At 34.6% G+C, this 21,508-nt stretch overlaps 2 protein-coding genes across 2 annotated transcripts; one reads left to right on the plus strand and one right to left on the minus strand.

Annotated features, from left to right (window-relative positions):
- Positions 1–2,175: 2,175 nt before the first annotated feature.
- LOC111393252 (AT-hook motif nuclear-localized protein 25-like) lies at positions 2,176–3,623 on the plus strand. The gene has a single exon (XM_023018692.1). It carries the CDS (start codon positions 2,711–2,713, stop codon positions 3,473–3,475), a length of 765 nt encoding a protein of 254 aa, XP_022874460.1. The 5' UTR covers positions 2,176–2,710; the 3' UTR covers positions 3,476–3,623.
- Positions 3,624–6,643: 3,020 nt separating this feature from the next.
- On the minus strand, positions 6,644–19,154 carry LOC111392245 (AT-rich interactive domain-containing protein 5-like). The gene is made up of 15 exons (XM_023017536.1): positions 18,033–19,154; positions 17,776–17,906; positions 17,653–17,692; positions 15,418–15,470; positions 15,057–15,102; positions 14,561–14,653; positions 11,004–11,123; positions 10,862–10,913; positions 10,560–10,643; positions 10,324–10,410; positions 10,128–10,192; positions 9,874–9,960; positions 8,554–8,604; positions 7,647–7,739; positions 6,644–7,164 (listed from the first exon to the last, which is right to left on the minus strand). The coding sequence occupies exons 1-15, from the start codon at positions 19,137–19,139 to the stop codon at positions 7,069–7,071; spliced, it is 2,205 nt and encodes a 734-aa protein (XP_022873304.1). The 5' UTR covers positions 19,140–19,154; the 3' UTR covers positions 6,644–7,068.
- Positions 19,155–21,508: the final 2,354 nt, after the last annotated feature.

Below are 21,508 nucleotides of genomic sequence, written 5' to 3' on the forward strand. Positions count from 1 at the left end.
ATCCATTTCCAAATTCATCTGCCTTCATCACTCTTTTCAAATTTAACAAAATAACAAATAACAATCATTACACCAGAGTTCATATCTGCAATTCAACAAAAAAATATATTACTCCATTAATTGTTAAAACTGAATACTATAAATTATAGCTTCAATAACAAATAAAATGTCACTCATATTGTTACATAACATATTTAAGCATAACAAAACGGCATTCTGTAGTTTAAAATATGTATGTGCCATTTAAATTTATTTATAATAATGAAATGCTATAAAAGAATGGAGAAACAACTAATTTGCCAACAAGTATATCGATACCATTATTGTCGTATTAAAACGGCAGCCAGCGGGGAAAAAAGGGCACCCAACTACTGAGAAACGGCACCATTTCGTTTCAATATTTTACAGCAAATTTTCATTACCTAATTGATTTTTCTCATAGTATACAACTAGAAAATAACAAATTGATAATTTTCAATTTATGAAGCTCAACTTCAACGGTATGAAATCGATTCTTGCTAACCCACCTCCAAAATTTGCACTTTTTGATTTGTTATTGGTTCAAGAAAAGGAATTTCAACATGCAATCATTCATTATAAGCAAGAATAATACATATGAAGAAGAATAAAGTTGAATTTGAAGGTGGGTTTAATATGGTGAAAATGGACTTGGAAACAAGAAAAATGAAAGGGATTTAGGGATTTATATTTGAGGATTTGGGTAATATCGATCTTCAAATTGGACATTTTAATCAGCGGCGGACCCAGACCTTTAGTATTGTGTGGTCAAAATTTTAAAAATATTTTTTTTAATAAACAACATAATATCAATGAAAATAAATTTATATGTATTTTGACACTTTAAAAACGTCGTATAATTACATCATTATTAATATTATTAAATAAATTTTACTAATTGTATAGTTTTGTTTATCATTTCATTAGCAAATGCTGAGCTAATATTGAGTTAATTAAATTGAATATAGAAATTAAATGAATTGAAATAAAATTCAAGTTTAGTTTAAGAAGTAAATGAAATTAAAATTTAAAGTAAATATAATTCGAAAGTAATTCAAATTGCATTTAATCCGTAACTACCCTAAAAAATTTACGTCATATTTCATGTAAAACTTCCAAATGAAACAATATAAATTATATTGAAAAATTTATTGTGCAAAAATAATAATTAATTGATTTTTTTTAAAACAAAAAACGAGTTAGACGTCTTTTTTGAGGCGTACGTTTGATATATATTTAACTATTTTCGATATCCGTTTGGATCATTCGATATTAAAACGATGTAGTTTTCGAAACAAAATTTTTACATGACATAGACGATTGTGGATTCAGATGGCATATGATTGCAAACGAATTTTTAAAGTTAGGATATTATTGAAATTCTTAAAATACTAGTTTCAAACGCTCTACTTTAACACGTCATAACTTTTGCTATAATCGACCACTTCGCATGTTATTAATGAGTGAAAAAATAGGTCATGAGCATTTCAAAATATTATGGGGTCACATGACCCCATGTGGGTCCACCCCTGATTTTAATCATTTCAATTTAAAAGTATTTAAGACTTTTAATATATAATCAAATAGACTATAAATTATTTGAACAAAAAGTATTAATATATACTATTTTACCAAATATTATAGTTGACTAGCTTCTTAAACAAGCCCCCCTTTACAATATAACCACTGGCGTTCACATTCTCCACGGTAATGAAGAGGAGAGCACGGTTTTTTAACCTCTGGAAGATGATGGAGTACATTTCCGAGGTGCGTAAAGATGATGGAGTACATTTCCGAGATGCGTAACTCGATAAATTTGTCGCCATAATTCACTGCTTCTCTACTTTTACTGCATACTTTTCTCTGCCTACTCGGGACCCAGATATGCGTCTTTATATATCAGACTACAATTCTAAGCTGCTCTCTCGATATCTGCGTGCGTTAGTGCGCTCTCTCTCTCTCTCTCTCTCTCTCTATTGCCTTCCAAATGTTCCCTTGCCTTCCAATAATAAATCCTTGCCTTCCAAGAGCCCCATGTTTCGAACTCACGACCTCTGCTCTGCCAGATTTGACAGCGTCCGTCCTTTGCCAATGGAGAAGTGCCTTGGGGGGCCTGGCGTTCACATTCTCCACAGTAATGAAGAGGAGAGCACGGTTTTTTAACCTCTGGAAGATGATGGAGTACATTTCCGAGGTGCGTAACTCGATAAATTTGTCGCCATAATTCACTGCTTCTCTACTTTTACTGCATACTTTTCTCTGCCTTCTCGGGACCCAGATATGCGTCTTTATATATCAGACTACAATTCTAAGCTGCTCTCTCGATATCTGCGTGCGTTAGTGCGCTCTCTCTCTCTCTCTATCTATCTAGATATATACAAATACTGTACTTCACTGCTTCCTTTCCCTTCCCTTCCCTTCCCTAGCCTTTTTCTTTCTTTTCCTTTGTTTATTCTTCTCCTTCCTAGTGACCACGTGATTTTCGGACTTGAAAATCTGTTCATGTCTATTTTTCTGGGTTGGAAGATCTTAATTTAATGCTACATTAATGGTGATTCACGGCACAAGGGGTGTTTATTGTGTTGTGGATTATTATTCTTGAATCATCTTGGGTTTATGATTTTATCCAATCTTGTGTAATTTAATTCTTTGTTAAACTTTTCTGCTTTGGATTTTGAGAGTTGATGTGGGTATGGCGGGATATGAGAAAGGTACAGGTTCACATCAGGTTCCCAAAGACTCACAGGAAAAGGACCAGAAAGCAGAATCCGACACGGCGGCCACCACCAGTTCTGGTGGCACGCCCAACAACAACCGCCGTCCTCGTGGCCGACCTCCTGGTTCCAAGAACAAGTCCAAGCCTCCTATAATTGTCACACGAGACAGCCCAAATGCTCTACGAGCTCATGTTCTTGAAGTTTCAGCTGGAAACGATATAGTGGAGAATTTGGCTGTTTATGCACGGCGGAGGGGAAGGGGAGTTTGTGTTCTAAGTGGCAGCGGCGCTGTCGAAAATGTCACGCTCCGTCAACCCGCCGCCGCTCCTGGCGGCAGTGTGGTCACACTGCCTGGCCGATTCGAGATACTTTTGTTATCCGGGACGGTGCTTCCGCCGCCTGCCCCACCGAGTGCCGGGGGGCTGTCGATATTCTTGTCCGGCGGGCAGGGGCAGGTGGTTGGTGGTAGTGTGTTGGGGCCTCTAATGGCTTCCGGCCCTGTAGTGTTAATGGCTACTTCGTTTGCAAATGCGGTTTTTGAACGCTTGCCGTTGGAGGAAGAGGAGGGTATTGCCGCTCAGGTTCAACCAACGGCGTCGCAATCTTCAGGTGTGACCGCCGGTGGAGGTGGCCGGAATGGCACTGAGGGTGGCGATAACGGCGTTGGTGCAGGTTTAATGCCTCCAAATTATCCATTTCAAGCTGATTTGCAAGTGTGGGGTGGAAGGTCTTCAGCTTAACCATTTCTTGGTATTTACTATTTCGTGGTGTATTCGTGCTTTGATTTAGTAAAAAATGCAGGTTAGTGGTGAAAAATGGGATAATTTCTGGTGATTTTGTAGCATTTTCTCGTGACTAAAAAGTAAAAGTGGGTTGAATCTTTAAATATCTACTTTATTTGAAAAAATTAAAATGTTAACTTATTAAAAAAAAAAAGTTGAATTCCATCCTTGAGGGTCCTACCGTCCCAACCCGAGGTAAATCGCGGGATGTGTCCCAACAGGTCAGGAAACAAGAACTGTCTGTACACTGAAAAAAAATGTTAATTTATTATTTAGTAAACAATGTGACATGTTAAAAACATGCTTTCGTTATATTTATGGACTCATTCAAATAATAATGGGCTCAAGACATCAACATAGAAAATCAATCTCTTCAAAGAGCAACTCTTAAAATATTGAGTTGGAATTTCATTTTAACTAATGATTCTTATGGTTTTGAACGTTTTAGTTACAGTAGAGTTTTCAAATACGCTGTTTGTACAGAAAACTATTTTACGGATTTTTATCAAAAATTTCACGTGTGATATCCATGTTGTGATTAAAAAATGCCAAAAATATCTTCCCACTCATCCCTTGTCGTGTCTATTCTGTGCAGTTTCTGGCAGTACAGTAAGGTCCATATTACCATCTTTTCGTCTTTTAATTTTAAGAATGCTGTTTTTAAGAATGAGAAATTGTCATTCTTTGATTCTTACCATTAACAAGAGAGAAAAAACAATTATGTCTTTTTATTTTTTTATTAAATATATTTTTTCTATCTTCTTTTCAATTACATATTTTTTAATAAAATAACATTATATATAAATTCAATTTTTTTTTTTATTTTTTAATCATACATTTTTCGTCAACCTATTATTCTAAAATCCATTATTAAAAAATAGTGTGGCTCAAACAGCCCATATTATCATAAGACTGTGTGCCTAAAGAGAATCTGCAAAATCGTATTACTTTTTCATTTACGAAACTAATTAATAAAATTAAAGATTTTATATTATTATCGTACAATTCTTTTCACATCTCTGTCTTTGAATTTGCTTTCAAGTGGTTTTATTCTTTACTACTTCTTGTATTTTTATGGGACTTTTATATATTTACAGCAATGCCACTGAGCACGCAGTCTGCGTGCACCACCAGTGCTTCCAAAATTTCATGCTAATGGACAAAGACATGATTCGATTTTACGTACGCGTACCTCTTGCATTCGAGTTCCGATCATTTTAACAAAACATCTTGTACAGTTAAATTCATCTAATCGTGAAGTGACGGATGGTTTCAAATATAACTTGACTTTGAGTCAACTAGGGTTTCACATATTTTTTTTGTAGCGAAATGGTCAAATTATATTTTTATCTATGAAGAATTATGATTTTTTTAAGGTTTGGGTGCAGTTTGATTTGAATTGATTTCGACTCTAATTAGAAACCAAAACCAAATTAATCGGTTTAGGTGAATTTCAACTCAAATCAACTCATGCTAACTCCAAATTGAAAAAAAAAAAAAAAAAAAAAGCTGTTTGAATTTTGAGCTCACTTTACAAGAACTAAAATAAATAAATAAATTTATATTACAAAAATTATTAACTATGAAGTAAATTAGGTTAATAAACACAAATCAACAGAAAGTTTAAGAATTTTGTAGTTTTTTTATATATTGTGTAGTTGACTGCTTGAGTAAGATAACATAATGAGCTTGCGAAAGAAGATTTTCAATGTTATTACGTACTAGCAACATTATAGATTGAAAGGAATAGAAATATAGTTATGAGATGATGCTTATCTTTTGATTTTTATTTTTCTTAAAAAAACAAAAAGATTAAACATGTGAGTTCGGTCGATTCAGTTAACAAGCGGTTTGAGGTTTCAAATCATGGTTGAATCGACCCACCATGATTTTATTTTAAAATAATAATAATAGCCAAACTAATTACTTGCGTCAAATCGACTAGTTGATTTACTTTGATTAGTTTGATCAATTTTTCGATTTTTTTTCCAAGCCTAAGTTTTACCTACTTTTATACCTTTTTTATCCTATCACATGCTACTAATAAGCACTTAAAAGAACTACAGAAAAATTGGACAATACTACTAAACAATATTAATTAACAAAAAAGTAAATCTTTACTATTTATGAAGTATAATTTCCTCATTCGAATAGTATATGGATATTTGCACTTGCAATTTTACCTGAATGAATATGAACAACGTAACGAGATGATCAACAAGATCAAAATGTTGATTCGAGCTCACTGACTTCACAATGTGTCTCTAAAACAAATTTGCTCACTTTTATGATAGATACTTAAAGACATTCAACAATCGTCTTTTAAGAAAGAACAAATTTAGTCTCTTACGAAAGTAATACAGCAATCAGCAAGAGTTCTAACAAACTCAATTATACTTCGAGGAATGGTAACAAAATAAGTGAGGGAACTAATTGAGATTCAAATAGAGAAATTTTTACAATGAAAATAGTGTAAATTCCTGGCAACAAAGTAGGTTATATATAGATTAATTTGTAGCCATTCGAACTCTCTAAATACGTTTTCAAAATAGAAGTGACAATTCAGACAGCCTTCCAAAAACGAACATACAACTTTGTTCGAACTGAAACACTACGTCTATTAAAGTCTATTAATATATTTCCGTTGCATCAATTAACAAACGGGCACACCAAAAAATACGCGAAAACAAAGACAAGAACCCACCCACACCAAGCCCAAGTCGAGCTGATCCAACCAGACAATGACAACGCGCATGAGCTTACAATCGAATCCAATAGAATATAAATCTCCCCTTCCAAATACTAGTGGTATTCCTTAGGGTCCAAACCAAATTGTCAAACTTCAGCCACATAAACCACAAAAGTTTCTAAGGTTTCCCATATGGAACAAGCATCCAATATTTTATTAAATCAAATTCTTCACTTGAAGTTTCAAGTGGGTAACTTTGAAATCAAATATTTCATTCAATTATAATGATTTTTGATAAATAAATATATCACGTTAATCACCTCACGAAGTAAAACACATGAATATGCTTGGTCCTGTTAATATTGGAATATGCATCCCACTTCTATTAAACCATTTCCAACCATCTTATATTTGTATGAAAATACAAAAGAAAATACTGTAAAATAGACTTGCTCAAAAACATAGGAACCAGGGAATTCAAAAGTTCAACATCCTATTGAAAATTTAGCTAAATAGCAACGCCAATGCAATTAATCCCATGATTAGTACGCCCTACTCAAATTGAAGGGGGGAAAGAAGATTCTCAACTAATTTAAAACAGTAATCAATCTTTTCCTTCACACAGTACCGCGGAGCTAACGGGATGAAAAAGCCTCCATATGCCGTCATACTCGTTACTACTACCTTAAATATCTAACTTGGACCTCTAAGAACTAAGTTGCTGATGCCAATCTGTCACATTTAATGGTCACAACTAAACATTCACAAAAGTTAGAACCTTGTGCTACAGTTGGTTTTCGGCCATCATTCACCCGCCCAGTTGCTCGAAGATGTTTTCAGTAAACCTTGATATTCAACAGTATCACTGCTCAAAAGGGACACGGATGAGGAGGCGCCCATGCAACATAACCACAGCAGAAGTATGTACGTGATCAATTTTCGCAGGGAAGCTCACCACCTGAAAACCACCAACTGAATTAGGTAATTCTAATCCTTAACTGTTCAAAATACGATAAAAGTTGAGCACTGGCACTAATATGCAACTGAACCAGCTATTGAATTCGCTTTCAAATTTCACTGTGTGGCACTCGATAAACACAATTTAGACAGTGGGAAGTAACATAAGATGAAGATACAACGTGCTTAGCTGATGTAAAGCGAAAAATAAAAGGGTAAGAGATGACACACAATATTATTCAACCTTACATCTGGAGCACAAACTGGCGGCAATTGAACTTTTCTTTTCCATTTTGCCATGCAAAGGAAAACTCAATATTGTCGGATAAAAATTTAGAATGTGAACAAAATGCGAACCAAGTTTCTCAACTTATATATGGTTACGTAATTCAGAGTCACAAAGTACGGCACAGCCTGTGATGCTAATGTGTAAATGCTATATATTTGTCATAAACGTCCTGCTCAAACTTACAAAACACATACCTTTTTAAATGCTGTGATACCCCAGGGATTTTCAGGTTGCTCTGGCACACCTGTTATGACTAAACGTCCAGCAGGATCTGATTGAACACGCACCTATGTTTACCGATAAGGCATGAATATCATCTTGTAATTTTAATTCACTAGCTCATAATGAGCATATGAGAAAAATGCATCTTACACAAGGTCTTGGTGGTTAACATAAGGAAAAGAAATAGATACACATCATCACTAGATGTAGATTCCATATTCGTAGATCAAAATTTACGCGGTGTCCAACTTACAAAATATAAAAGGTGGATGCAAAAGCAACACGAATGGGAACAACATTAGCTATGTTGATTACTAGCACTATAAATTATGAGAAGAATAGAGACGAGAAGTGTGAAAAGCTTCATTATGACTATCATCAACTCGTCATACCTGCAAATACTAAGAAATACACTAAAGGACTCTACATCAACATAATGGTGACCCTAAATGAAAATCTTTAATTAACAAAACCAAGAGATGGTATGAATGCTTCTACTGTCAGTGCCCTCTAAGAAATGTCACTATTGGATTGATAGGATGCTCACTAGATTCAGATATAGCATTTTCAAATACACAATATACTGGAACATACACCTGAGCAGCTGAGCAGGGAAAACAGCTGATGAAAGGACGACCATGAACAATCAATCTGAAATTTATATATATTGGTCTGACAAGTGACAGCTAATCAATCATTCAATATCCATGAAAAAAACTTAAGCTTGCAAATCACAATATAATTTAGATTTTTCTTTATAAATCTAATATCCATGTGCAAAGGGTGACAAATTCACACAATAATATAATGTTTTAAATAGGAAACAAGGAGGGGGCAGTCAACAGACATGAGAAAAGGAACTAAGACAGCAGTACATACCTCTTCGCGCAAAAGCCCAGGTATTAGGGCATAAACCTCGAAACAATCTTTCTGCAGATAAAGAATGAGTTGAAGTCAGAATTTATCCCCATGCATGCAAGAGTAATGCGGACATATACAAGAGGGGGGGGGGGGGGGGCATTAACCATTATAGAACAGTCTATCTTCCAGCTTAGCTCAAAATTGCAGGACCAGGCTAGTTAATTTAGCACAGTTAATCCAGAGCTTTTCCAGAAATCATTTGGAAAAACAGAAACAAGGTACATCATAAATAAGTCACAGATCGCCTAATATAGTAAGATATAGTTTAAAAGGTAAATTGACAAGTTAAAGCCGCATCAACCATCAAAGGTAGCATTTTTAAATACAAAGGTGCTACCTAATACATATGTACTCAATTATCATGCAAAACAATGCATAAATTTGTGATACAGTTAGAAGCATTAAGGGCATCCTCATTTAGCATTCATTTTGACCACACGTCTAAACAAGCTCTGTTTGAACTGATATGATTTTCAAATTCAAAAATATTCTGTTTTTAAATATACCATAATTCATCAAGAGGGAGCCAACTAGCCAGCAAATTATAAGATTGGTTTACTTGCAGGGAGACAGCCATCACTGTTATTATTATATGTGGAAAAACAAGGTTAAGCATACAAAGTCATATCCCCTCATACAAAGTTCAACTCAAATATGTCAACTTGACAAGTTAAAGATGCAGCAACCATTGAAGGAATTGTCTTCAAAATAACAGTTTGTTTCTTTTGTTAGGAAACACCAAGGTCAGACCTAAGAAGCACGAACATGGACACGACATGATACGGACACGGACGTGTCTTTAAACTTATAAATTTTATATTATATCTCTATTTATACTTTTAATATAAGACATGGAATAGGCCATGTTGAACACTGGTCAAGGAACGTTGATAGATTCTGCCCAGGATATTATCAATTACTATGAAAAAAACAAAAAAATAGGACTGAAATGCAGACTTGTATTGATGGAAATGTGAATTACAAAAGAAACAGAACAGAATGATAGGCAGCCGTTTGAGAGGGCTGTATATCTCCACACTCTTACTGAAATATTTTTTTGCATGACTATCCTTTTCCCAACCCTTTTCTATTTATAGACTGCTAATAACTGATTTTGCCTTCCTCATTCTACCCCTCTAACAGAATTTGTTACTGCCTCCATCTTCCCCACTCTTCTTGATTCTTCTAGAATAAGTATACTTACTTGGGGGCTTATCAAATGTCTCTAAAGTATCCCTCAAGCGTTAATAATTTAAAAAAATACATTAAAAAAAGGACACAGCACATGCTTGTCTGATGCATGTCATGGAGTGTTTGAGGAGCATCGTCATCCAACACGACATGAGTCGAAGATGACACGCCACCCTAATAGGAATATCCATGCTTCATAGGGTAAGACCTAGTACATCTCTGTACCCCAATCATCGTTCAAATGAATAATTAAACTTTTGAGACAAAAGTACATAATCCTCTTTTTTATTTATTTTGACTGCTCAGCTAAACAAGCATCCTTTTAAAGTGAGACAACATACCAAGCGGAGTTCATTCTCACCTTCAACATTATTCCAAAGCTCAAATAAACAATAAATCATCCAAACTGAATTACCAGGTATAAGAAAACTATAAACTCAGTTTGCTTTCGGGGCTAATTCCATCATTATTTCTGTAGTTACAATGTAAGATCAGAAAATAGACTTCAACGACAAATGTCAAAAAAATCTGCCTTACGGATGGTATTCCATCTGTAAAACACGCCTGCAAGGGAATTGACGGCATTGTTACGAGGAACAAACTGAAAAAGCATGATACTCAAATCTAAAACAGAACCCAAGAAGAGACTAAATGATGCAATTGATGATCTCGGATTTCACTTCTCAGTCAAAAGTAAATATAGTTTATTATACAAGTAGGTCAGCCTACTTTTGACAGAAATAAATCAAAAGATGAGAGTAATCATGGTAAGCCAAGACTTAACTGCTTAGATGTCTCAGTTCGTGCTGCTTTCACTGAATGCTCCTCTTCACTTGGTCTCTTCTGTTTGAGTGAGCCTAAATTCACAAGTACACAAAACAAATAAGCTTTTCATTTTTCCATTATATAAAAAAAAAAAAAGGGGACGAAACATATGATAAGCAACTATCAGATCTTGATCCTGCATCTGAATTCCAGGGTGAAAAGGTTAATATCATTCCATATTATACCATTTCAAAGATGTTAAAAAAAGGAGCATTATATATAAGACAATTTCAGACTGAAGTAAGCTTACCAATGCTTTTGAGATTTTTCTCACGCTTAGCCACATTGTTGAGATTCTTGTCCTGTTAAAAAATGTAAATAATTACTCAGGTACTCCTTATGAGGGCAAAAATACAACCCATGAGATAACCTAAAGAATTTAATTTCCAGACCTTGATGATTGGCTCACCAACCTCGCCATGACCAGAAAGACGCCCATGCCAACCCTGCATAGCACGAGCAGCAGCATCTCTCCGAGCCCTGCCTGATCCAGATCCTTGATATCCATTTCCCTGTGTAATTCATCTAGAACAATCTAATCATATTGCATATTAGATACTGTTGAAAGCTTGTTATCTTAAGATCTTTATTTCATGTTTAATGATGGTAGTTAATAGATTGTAATTAATCACCTATTACTTAGGTCAGATGTTCTATGTATCTAGGAGCCACATCCTTTTCATCTAAAATTTAGGATGTCAGGATACAGCTAAAAAAAGGATCCAAGATATATGAACAGGTACGTGAATACATCCTATAAACATAATATTTTTTGAATAAATTATATAGTAATTTTAGACACATTTTTAGGGATGTGTATTGTATGATTTATTAAAATAATATCATTCTATGGAAGCGGGCGGCTAGAAGCTCAGCCCAGTTTTTTTGGTGTCGTAGGGGAGGGAATAATATATAATTAAATATTTATTATTATTTTTTCTATGTTGCCTTTTGAAAATAAAAAATGTCAAACGCGCAGGTCATTTAATTAATTAGATCAATTTCTTAAATTAAATCTACTGGGTCCAAATACATAAATTGGAATTGGTCATCTAATTAATTGGCCCACAACCTACTTCAGCAGATTTATCTTTCACGTTCTATTTTCATCAATTTCCAGAAGGTTCAATCTGCCTCTGCCATATTCACTGCCTTTCCCATTTTCTCAGCTTTCTTTCTCCTAAACTATCTCTAGGCTTTAAAGTGTACTTTTTTAGGGTTATTTACCCACAAAAAAGGAGTTCAAGCGTTATCATCCCCCTACAAAAAGATTTTTTGTCACTATAGATGTCGTCTTTTGAGAATCTTTCTTATTTTTCTCCGAAGAAGATTCTGAGAAAATACATAATGAAAATCAGCTCCTCCCATAATCTACAGGATCTTATTAATGCTGAAACTGGTCTGCCTGTCGGTCGAATTGATGCCATTGGTGCATCTCAACCATGACAAGGACATGAATCATGTAATGGACAGCAAAATGAACTACATCTGCAGCAAGTTTCACTAAAGGAAGATCAAGAAAAAAAATCAGATGCTAACTTGGTAAATGGTACAGCTCCACAATAGATTTCTAGTCCTCTTGTATAATCTCAAAGATAGAGAAACTGAGCCGTTGAAACTCTCCCTCATGACCAGTGTTCAACTCCCCGTAAAGGTGACTCTAAATACCTATCACCAATTAAATCCTTAAGAGAAAATGAGCTCGATGTTCCCATTGCAGTAAGAAAATGAGTTAGGAACCGGACTAAACATCCCATCACTAAGTTTGTTTCTTATTTTTGTCTTAATTCTTTGTCTAAGGCCTTCATTTCAAGTTTATCGTCTGAGCATGTCCAAAAGGACCCAAATGATGAGGCTCTAAAAGATCCTAGTGGAAGTACGCTGTCATGGAAGAATTAAGAGCTCTGAAAAAATTGAAACCTAGGAGATTATTGAGTTACCTAAAAGAAAGAGATCAGTGGGTATGAAAGGTATAAAACAAGATTAGTGTTACACCTAAACACATTGAGTAATAAAAGATCTTTGCTCCCATAGCCAAAATGAATTCAATCCATGTTATTCTTTGAGTTGCTAGTAATCTTTATTGGCCTTTTCATGAATGCGATGTCAAAAATGCTTTTCTCCATAGCCCCTAAGAAGAAGTATACATGGATCCTCCATCTAGAATTGAAGTTGTTCTGGAAACCGTAAGGTATGCAAACTAAAAAAAAAAAAAATCCTATTTACTGGCTAAAAGCCTAAAACAATCTCCAAGGACATGGTTTGAAAGGTTTGTGAAATGCCTAGGATCACTCAAAGATAAGGAGATCATACATTATTCAATAAACACTAGATCTTCAAGAAAATAATAATACTATTATTTACATAGATGGCATAATTGTTACAGGTGATGGAGATCAAAAACATGAAATGTCGACTAAGAACGGAACTTGAAATCAAAGGTCTGGGTAACTTGAGGTATTTTCGTGGAATTGAAGTAGCTAGGTCTAAAGCTAGAGTCTTTTTGTCTTGAACTAAATGTATTATGAATTTGTTAAAGGAAAGAGGTATGATGGATACTAACTGAAACACCAATTGATCCAAATCACAATCGGGCTCACTACTGATGGGAAGCTTATGGATATGGGGAGATTCCAGAGACTTGTTGGAAAACACATTTAATCGTCTCATACTCAACTCGGTTTACGCGATAAGCATGCTTCGCCAATTCATGCACGCGCCATTAGACTGCCACATGGGTTGTTCAAAGAATTTAGGTCTATAAAAGCTATAGCAGGAAAAGGGTTACACTTCTCCAAAAAAAAATAAATAAATAAATAAATAATAAAAAGAGGATATTTACAGGTTGAACCATACACATGCTGATTGGGCTAGCTCTATTTCTGTAATCGATTGAAATTAGGTTAAAGCACATTTTTCAAAGGAAACATATGACATGGATAAGTTAATCAAGTGCTGAAGCCAAATTTAGAGCCATAACACATGGAAATTGGAATTTGTGAAGTTCAGAGCCATAACGGTGATTGTCTTCATTATTCAGTTTATACTAAAATATTTTGTAAGGTTTTTCCGAATAAGTTAGAAAGTATTAGATAAAAAATCCTAAAACGTACTTAAACAGTTATACGTGCACAAGCACATATATACGCACACATTTTGCTTACATGAAAAGCTATCACAGCTACGCTCGAAAGGGCGGGGCTTAGGTGGCCTAGGCATGAGGCATAAGGAAGGCATGGAAAATGGTGGGCAACCGTATTTTGACGACCTAATGCAAGCCATAGGCAACAAAATGGTGCGAATAATGCAGTCCAAAACACCAGAAGGTGCACACCTTTTTATTTTTTCTTGTTTATTTTTTAAGGTTAAATAAATTAATTATATAAAAAGAATATTTATTAATGGTGTTTAAATAATTTAAAAAATTATTAGTAGTCCTAGAATAATTAAAATAATATTAAAAATAGAGACACATTATTACATCTAGGCTACTCGTAAGGCTTTGAGGCTTGATATTGCCGCCTTGCAACGCCTTAAGCCTTAGAACCTTAATCATAGCCCGCCAAAGCGGAAGTATAAATAAACATACAATTCAATAATTTTACATAAAAAAATAATTTGGATAACAAGCATATTATTTTCAAATAAATGTTTATGAGAAAATGAGTGGTTAAAATAACAAAACTCAAAAACGAGTTACTCCAATAGAGAAGGTAGATAGGGTAAGAGTTTAAGTAGATGACAGAGTAGTCAATGAATAGGAAGATATGCCAGTTTAATTTTCCCCCACAATTCAAATAGGTTAGTTACGTGTACATGTTAATATGCACATGGTCCAACTGATGACATTTTTTCCCTAGAAGTTCTTGTGGAACCAAATTTCCCATGAATGTATAGCAAGCATCCAACAAGGAAAGGAACATGTTAATTAAAATTAAATGCGAATTACCTCACTGTGAACACCTGGAGCTTCAGGCAGCGTAAGATCTGGGAGCTGAAGCTCGCCGCTTTGTGTCTTGTGCCGTTCATATTCCAGAAGTGACTAGAACATGACAGGAGAATTTTTTATTTTTTATTCTTACTTTGGGGGTGGGGGGCTGAAATCAGTAATTGAATGAGACAGAGCATAGGACCTAATTATAACAGATAAAATATACATGAACACAGTCATTACAAAAGCAATCAAAATAATCACGTGTGCTTTTTCATACATCTTTGGAATATCCATATCTCATTTCTTTCAATTTTTTCGAAGGATGGTGAAGTCCTAAATTTTTATTTATTTATTTATTTTTGATACGGAGGTCCTAAAAAATGACCAATTGATTATTTAAATATATCAAGAAAAATTTGCTCATAGTGTATAGCATAAACACAGCTAGTGGGAAAAAACCACATGAACATTGCAATGACAAGAAATTGGAAAGTGAAGTTTTGAGAGTTGCCTTCTCATAAAATATACGGAATGTCCAAGAAACAGTTGTACAAGTCCTGCAAGAAAAAAGAGAATGAATCAGTATCCGGAAACTACTTTCCATGTGTAAGTCAAGCAAATCACAATTAAAAATCTGAAAAGCCACGTCAGGTTTTCTTTGGGTTTCATTATTGCAAAATTATTTAGCACCAATAATTTAATGATAAAAGCTATTCCAACAGTTGTGGGTACAAGTGCATTTTCATATCCCAGCTTAAAAATTAAAAGCAGTCCAAAAAAGCACTATATTTAGAGATATAACTTCTACATAGAAGCATACGTTAACAAACCAAAATAAAGAAAAAAAGTAACAGAGATATGAAAGCCTTTACTTTGGGGGATGGAATGATTCTCCCACTTGCCTCCACAATTTTAATCCAGTCACCTGTATTGGAGATCAATCAAAATCATAAACACTGAAGCAAACATCTGATATAATTGTCATCGACACGTTGCAACACCCATAATGCTTAATTGATGCAAGTATTCAAAATCAAAATACTCACGGTTCTATAGCAATATTATGGCATAAAGAACTTGTTCGTACAAGGTTGTAGAGTATAGCTAATTACTTAATTATATTTCAAGATTTTTGCAAGTAGGAAGGATGTATCAATAGATATAGTGAACACGAATAAAGTTCATGTTTACCATATCACAAACAATGAATTACTTATTGAAACATAAAAATGTTTGTGATTGTAGAGAACGTCACTCAGTTTGTACATGTGTTGCATTTGATCAAGAGAGAGAACAAGACAATCCACAACTAGGAGTGGGGATGGAAACAATGACACCTGAGGCAGGGAAAAGATGTACAAGGAAAGAAGGCTTTTAAAGCAACTTGGAAGCAAAAAACTCCGGGAGCAGTGTGAACTGTGTTTCTAAGATTGTACCTGAATTTTAAATGATAAACATGTTATGAAGATTTCCAAATTTTAGTCAAGTTGGATAGTGCAGGTTCTTTACCACACATGAAATGATTATACAACTTGCTCAAGTCGGTACATAGGTCAGACAATCTTTACCAAAAGTGACTGAAAATGTTTTGGCTCCACCCACAGGTACAACCAAACGACGGTGACTGTAAGGAGACAATCATAAAAACGACACGTCTGCATACTTAATTTTTTATGCATACTGTAATGATAAAGTTGGCAGAATACAAGAACTTACATTGAACCCATAACACCAAAAGACAGGTTTATATTAAGGATGGATCCTTACCTTAATTGGGCAAAAACTCAAATAATCCTTTGTGTGACAATGAGGCAAAATATTTAATATGATTCCTTCAAGAGAGTAGCTAGCCATGTGACTATCATGTTAATCGCATAAAGTTACAATTCGTATATCTATGGCAAGAAGCAAATACAAAATGAATAGAGGGGTTCCAGCATGACAGAATCGATGATGTAACCACCTCATGAGGCTGTGTGTAAAATGTCAAGTGATTTAGCAGGTATTTCTTCAAATGTCAATTGTTTTAAGATTTTACGCTGTTTGATTCATGCACCTAAGTCAATCAGAAACTATTGGTTACAATAATAAAGCTTATTTTCTCTTCAGTGAAGCTTGAATGCTCATATGAAGTCGTCCGATGGAATCAAAATAATTTCTTCACAGCATATTTTCATATATAACATGGACTGTCCATGCAATTACAATGCAAACATAGGAGGGCAAAAAAATGCAACTTCCATGAGTTCGTGCAAGAAAAGTTCAACTTGTTCACTATGCACTGTTATTTCTAATTCTGTACGGGAAAAGATAGTGGAGGGATGCAAGGAGGAAAAAGAAGGTAGGACTAAATCTAGATTGGCATAATTTTCATCTGCTGGATTTAAAAGTTCTTCTTTTCACCTGTGTTAGAATTGGCTTGTGACCTGAATTCGTGTTGAGTATTTGATTGGAACTATTGTTGGAGTATTGGGAGTCGGTAACAGACTTGAAGATGTCTTGAAGGAGTTCAAGGTGAATTTGACTCATATTTTATCCCAAACTCTCCTTTATTGGTTTTACCTATTGTATTGGGACTTCACCTTATATTAAACTCTTCATGTATTAATTCTCCTAATATGTTAGGGATTCTTTTGTTATAAATATGTTGTGTACAACACATATTAGAATTGACCGATTGTCCAATTAATTATTGGTCCAAACAGATCCTTTATATCTCCTTACTATTGATTATAGTGAATTCTCAGCTTCTGCACGTGATTTTCCTGGATTTGGGTTTCCACAATAAATCTTGTTTTCTTTGTGTCCATTATTTTCATATTGCTCTTATTTTCTAGTTCTTTAATTATCTGGCCGAATTTTCAACAAATTGGTATCAAAACTGTTCCACTTTCAACAAAGTGGTCTCAGTTTTTGTCCGAATTATAACAACCTGCTATCACTGTTCAATAACTCATCCCTCTAATACAAAAAATTGTTCCTTATATCAAGATAACCGTGCCACACTATATGCATCATCATCTAAAATTTTTTATTTATAATGAGGACTCAAGAGTTGCAACATAATAGACGGAAAAGTAAGAAAAATAAAAATACGACATGCATACCCGATCATAGCCACCTAATCTAATCACAGCTCTCCATAACCTGGCAGTCAGAAAGCAAAGAAATGATTGGTCACACAAGAACAGAGTCACAGACTCAACAAAATCAATTAACTGCAACCTTACTTTAGACAATTTAGTGGCTGCCCATAAAATTTGAGAGGTTTAAAATCCATTGACTTCTCCCTGTAAAACCTTTCAAGTTCCTTCATGAATGCTACTTGATCTTCTGGTGCTCCATCATCACCCTCCACCATCTAACATTCGGAAAAAATCAATGACAATCAAAATCTATGGTGTTTGCCACTTCACATTAATACTCATTTTTTCAAGTCAACTTTGGAATATTCTTTTTCTGCTTTTACTCTATTTTCCATAAGTACCTCTGATTGACTAAAAAAGGTTTTGACTGTTTCTTCACTATGATCTCCAGCAACTGTAGTTGAATATTTGATGAGGGAATTGGATGTGACAGATTCTAGTTTGGTTGGAAGGGAAGTATCATCAACAGTTTCACTCATCTTGGCATTTCCATCAGTTACAGTACTAGAATAAACAATTTCATTGCCTGGTTCTTTCAGCTTATCATGAACTGTTTCATCCTCATTCTCGTGAACCACGTCTGCCATCTTTTCATCCTCAACCTGTGCAGGATCACCCTCATTAGAAGGAATTGTAGTTTCATTTGACTTGGTATTTCCATCATTTTCTGGTTCATTCACCCTATCTTTAACTGTTTCAGTCTCCTCATCAACAACATCTGCGATCTTTTCATTCTCAACCTCTGCAGGATCACCCTGAATTAGAGGAATTGCAGTTTCACTCGAGTTGGCATTTCCATTTGTTACAGTACTGGCAGATTCAAATTCATTGCCTGGTTCTTTCAACTCATCTTTAACTATTTCCTTCTCATTCTTATGAACCACATCTGCCATCTTTTCATTCTCACCATGTGCAGGATCACCCTCCCTTGGAGGAGTCGCCATTGCAGATAATTCAGTTGGAAGTTGCTCACTTTCACAAGAGATTTTCTCTACATTAGTATTTTCCCATAGTTTTTCTTCTTCTGAAACGTTGGTAACTGGGTTTCCATCCTCTCTACCAATTTCATAATCCTTTTTCTCCTCTGCAACAATTTCAGCAGGCTTTTCTTCTCCCATCACATTTCCAATAGCATCTCCACCAGCCATGCCATATCCAGCAAAGTTTTCTTCTTTAACTCCTCCACTGTTGGTTTGAGCAGCAGTTTGTTCATTGACCTCGTCAACCTTGTCGTCTGCAACACTTTTAGCATTGCCTACTTCATTCACACTGGCATTTGCTTTGTGTGTACCAGAAGCGGCATTCTCACAGGCATTTGCTTTGTCAACACCAGAAGCTGCAGAAGGCAATTCTTCTGCTTGAGATTCAACTTCTGCTTCAAGCAGATCATTCTCTGAATCTTGGGGCAGCTTTTTAGCATTCTCCATCTCTACATTAGTTTTATCCATTTTTGAAATCTAGCCAAAAACAACCATCATTCCATCAAAACATCACAAATAACCTATTTTTCAACCTCAGGAGAAAAGGAGAGAGATAGCATGACAAATACAAAACAAACCTTAATGTAAAACTAAAGAAAACAAATTTAAATTTAATTTGATCCTCCCCTAACAATCAGAGTCTTTTAATTTATTCCTAAATTAGATAAGAGTTGTTAAACTTTCACGAAAAGAAACCCTAGTTTCGTACAAAAACCAGACTTTAGAAAAACAAAAAACAAAAAATCCAATTTATGATCAAAACTTCATAAGAAAATCCAGAAATCGTAATAAGGGAAAAAAATTGATGAGATTTTACTTTTTTCAAGTTCATGTATGTGACGGAAATTCCAAAAAAAGGCAGATCCATGAATTGACAGCTATTAAACTTGCCTCAAAGGAAACGGTGACTGCCTAAGCTTCAGGAGGAGCTTGCAGTTTCAATGGAGCAATATAATCTAGGTTTTGGCTATTTTTCAGAAAGAGGGAAATGAGGAAGCGGTGAGTGAGTGTGAGCATACATATGAGTGTACTATAGAGTTAAAATGGGGAAAACCAAGGGGTAAAATTGCGAAACCCAAGGGCGTTTATTAAAAGGTAAGTCATTAATACATTTAGATTATTGTTAGACATCAAAATCTTGGCAATGAGAGTTTTTTGTGTAAATGCCAGAGAGAAATAAAAATGCCACAGGCCCACAGCAATGCACTGATTATACGGTTTCAGAGTTCAAAAGAACAGTTTTGGCTCACTCGGGTATGAAGTCTTGAGTCAGCCGTAAAAAAGATACTTTGAATTAAATTGAGGAAATATCTTAGCACATTTTTTATTGTCATTATTACCTTTACTCTCAGATAAATTAAAGGAAAAAGATCAGAGAAATTAGATGAAGATAAGAAATTTGTTAGTGCAATCATTATTTTTCTCTATAGATATCTCAAATGTTAAATGTTTTGCTCTATGAAATGAATTTTAATTTTTTATCATCTATTTCGAGATTAAAGAAAATCTCCATGGCCAAGAACGGTTGAAAGAGTATTTATGGATTTCTGCCAAGAATCACGCTACATTCAATAATGAAACAATCATTAAGATCTATTCTTTTTTCCTTTAATATCATGTGTAAAAAAGACTCTACTCATATTTTCATCATTAAGTGTACACGTGAACCCATAATGTTTTCCTACTTTTTGACCACGTGTTCTTAAAAAATCATTTTTTCACTTCAAACGATCTCTTCCAAACAAATCCTAAATGAACATACGAATATATTATCTTGTGCTAATATTATTGAAGAGTCAATGTGGCCGTATTAATTGACATTAGTGTATTTTACTTTTTTGACATAGCATACACTGGTATAAACAAACATGTATTTTATAACCAATATTGGTTCAAAATATTAATTCATTTAAGAGCTAAAAACTATTAAGTGTTTAAGAAAATTTCAATGGACTTATGTTGTGAAGTTCAAGAAAACCTACTACTTCACAAGAAACTTTACAAATCAAGGTATGATACAAAATTTAAGTATTACTAAAGAGGAAAAATAAATTAAAATATTATTCTTGGTGCTACCTAATATAGTTCAACACTACATATTAAACATGCTCTAAAAATATGTAGCAAAGGTAAGCTATAACATCTTAGGCCTAATGGCTTCTCCACCCCCATAAAAGAAAAGAGATCGGTGAAACTCTCTGTAAACATGCTAAATTCAGAACATCAACAATTCTTGTACATCCAAGCTAACATGCTGTATAGACCTATTTTTAAAACTCTAACAGTATTTCAAATCTAATTTGACCCCACCTAATATCTCACATCGTCCATAAAAAGGTTGTATTGTGGGTTTATAAGCTCTTTGAGGAGTGATCACCCTACCCTTACAAGCTGGTTTTAAGGTTGAGTTCTACCAAAGTGAATGCTATTATTAGTATCAGGCAGGCACCCAATCTTAGGACCCTCTGTTGCAGACGATTTGACCTGGGGAATGTTACTTTGAGTAGAAGACCGGATTAGTGGAGTCAATTGGCTAGGGAAAATGGGCCGCTGTGGGCATCAATTCTGGAGCGTGGTGGAATGAACTAATTGTATCCCACATAAGCTTATAAGCAATTTGCACATTCTCTCCTTTGCAAGCAGGATTTAAGGCGAGTTCTAACCGAAGTGGTTATTATATACCCTAACAATCACAGTCTTTTAACTTATTCCTCAATTAGTCAAGAGTATACACAATTTCATGGAAAAAAACCAGACTTCACCATTTCCAAATTATGAACAAAACCCCATAAGAAAATCCAGAAATCACCAAAAAATGGGAAAATAATTGATGTTTC

This window comes from Olea europaea, chromosome 4 (genome assembly GCF_002742605.1).
Source record: "Olea europaea var. sylvestris chromosome 4, O_europaea_v1, whole genome shotgun sequence".
Taxonomy (NCBI): Eukaryota; Viridiplantae; Streptophyta; class Magnoliopsida; order Lamiales; family Oleaceae; genus Olea; species Olea europaea.

What these genes read in the sequence shown, in the direction of transcription:
- LOC111393252 (XM_023018692.1), top strand. Translation starts at nt 2,711, where the DNA reads ATGGCGGGATATGAGAAAGGTACAGGTTCACATCAGGTTCCCAAAGAC.
- LOC111392245 (XM_023017536.1), bottom strand. Translation starts at nt 19,139, where the DNA reads ATGGATAAAACTAATGTAGAGATGGAGAATGCTAAAAAGCTGCCCCAA. An exon ending in GAATCATTCCATCCCCCAAA is followed by an intron (nt 15,103 to 15,417) that starts GTAAAGGCTTTC and finishes TTTTTCTTGCAG; the next exon opens with GACTTGTACAACTGTTTCTT. An exon ending in ATCTAAGCAGTTAAGTCTTG is followed by an intron (nt 10,411 to 10,559) that starts GCTTACCATGAT and finishes GTTCTGTTTTAG; the next exon opens with ATTTGAGTATCATGCTTTTT.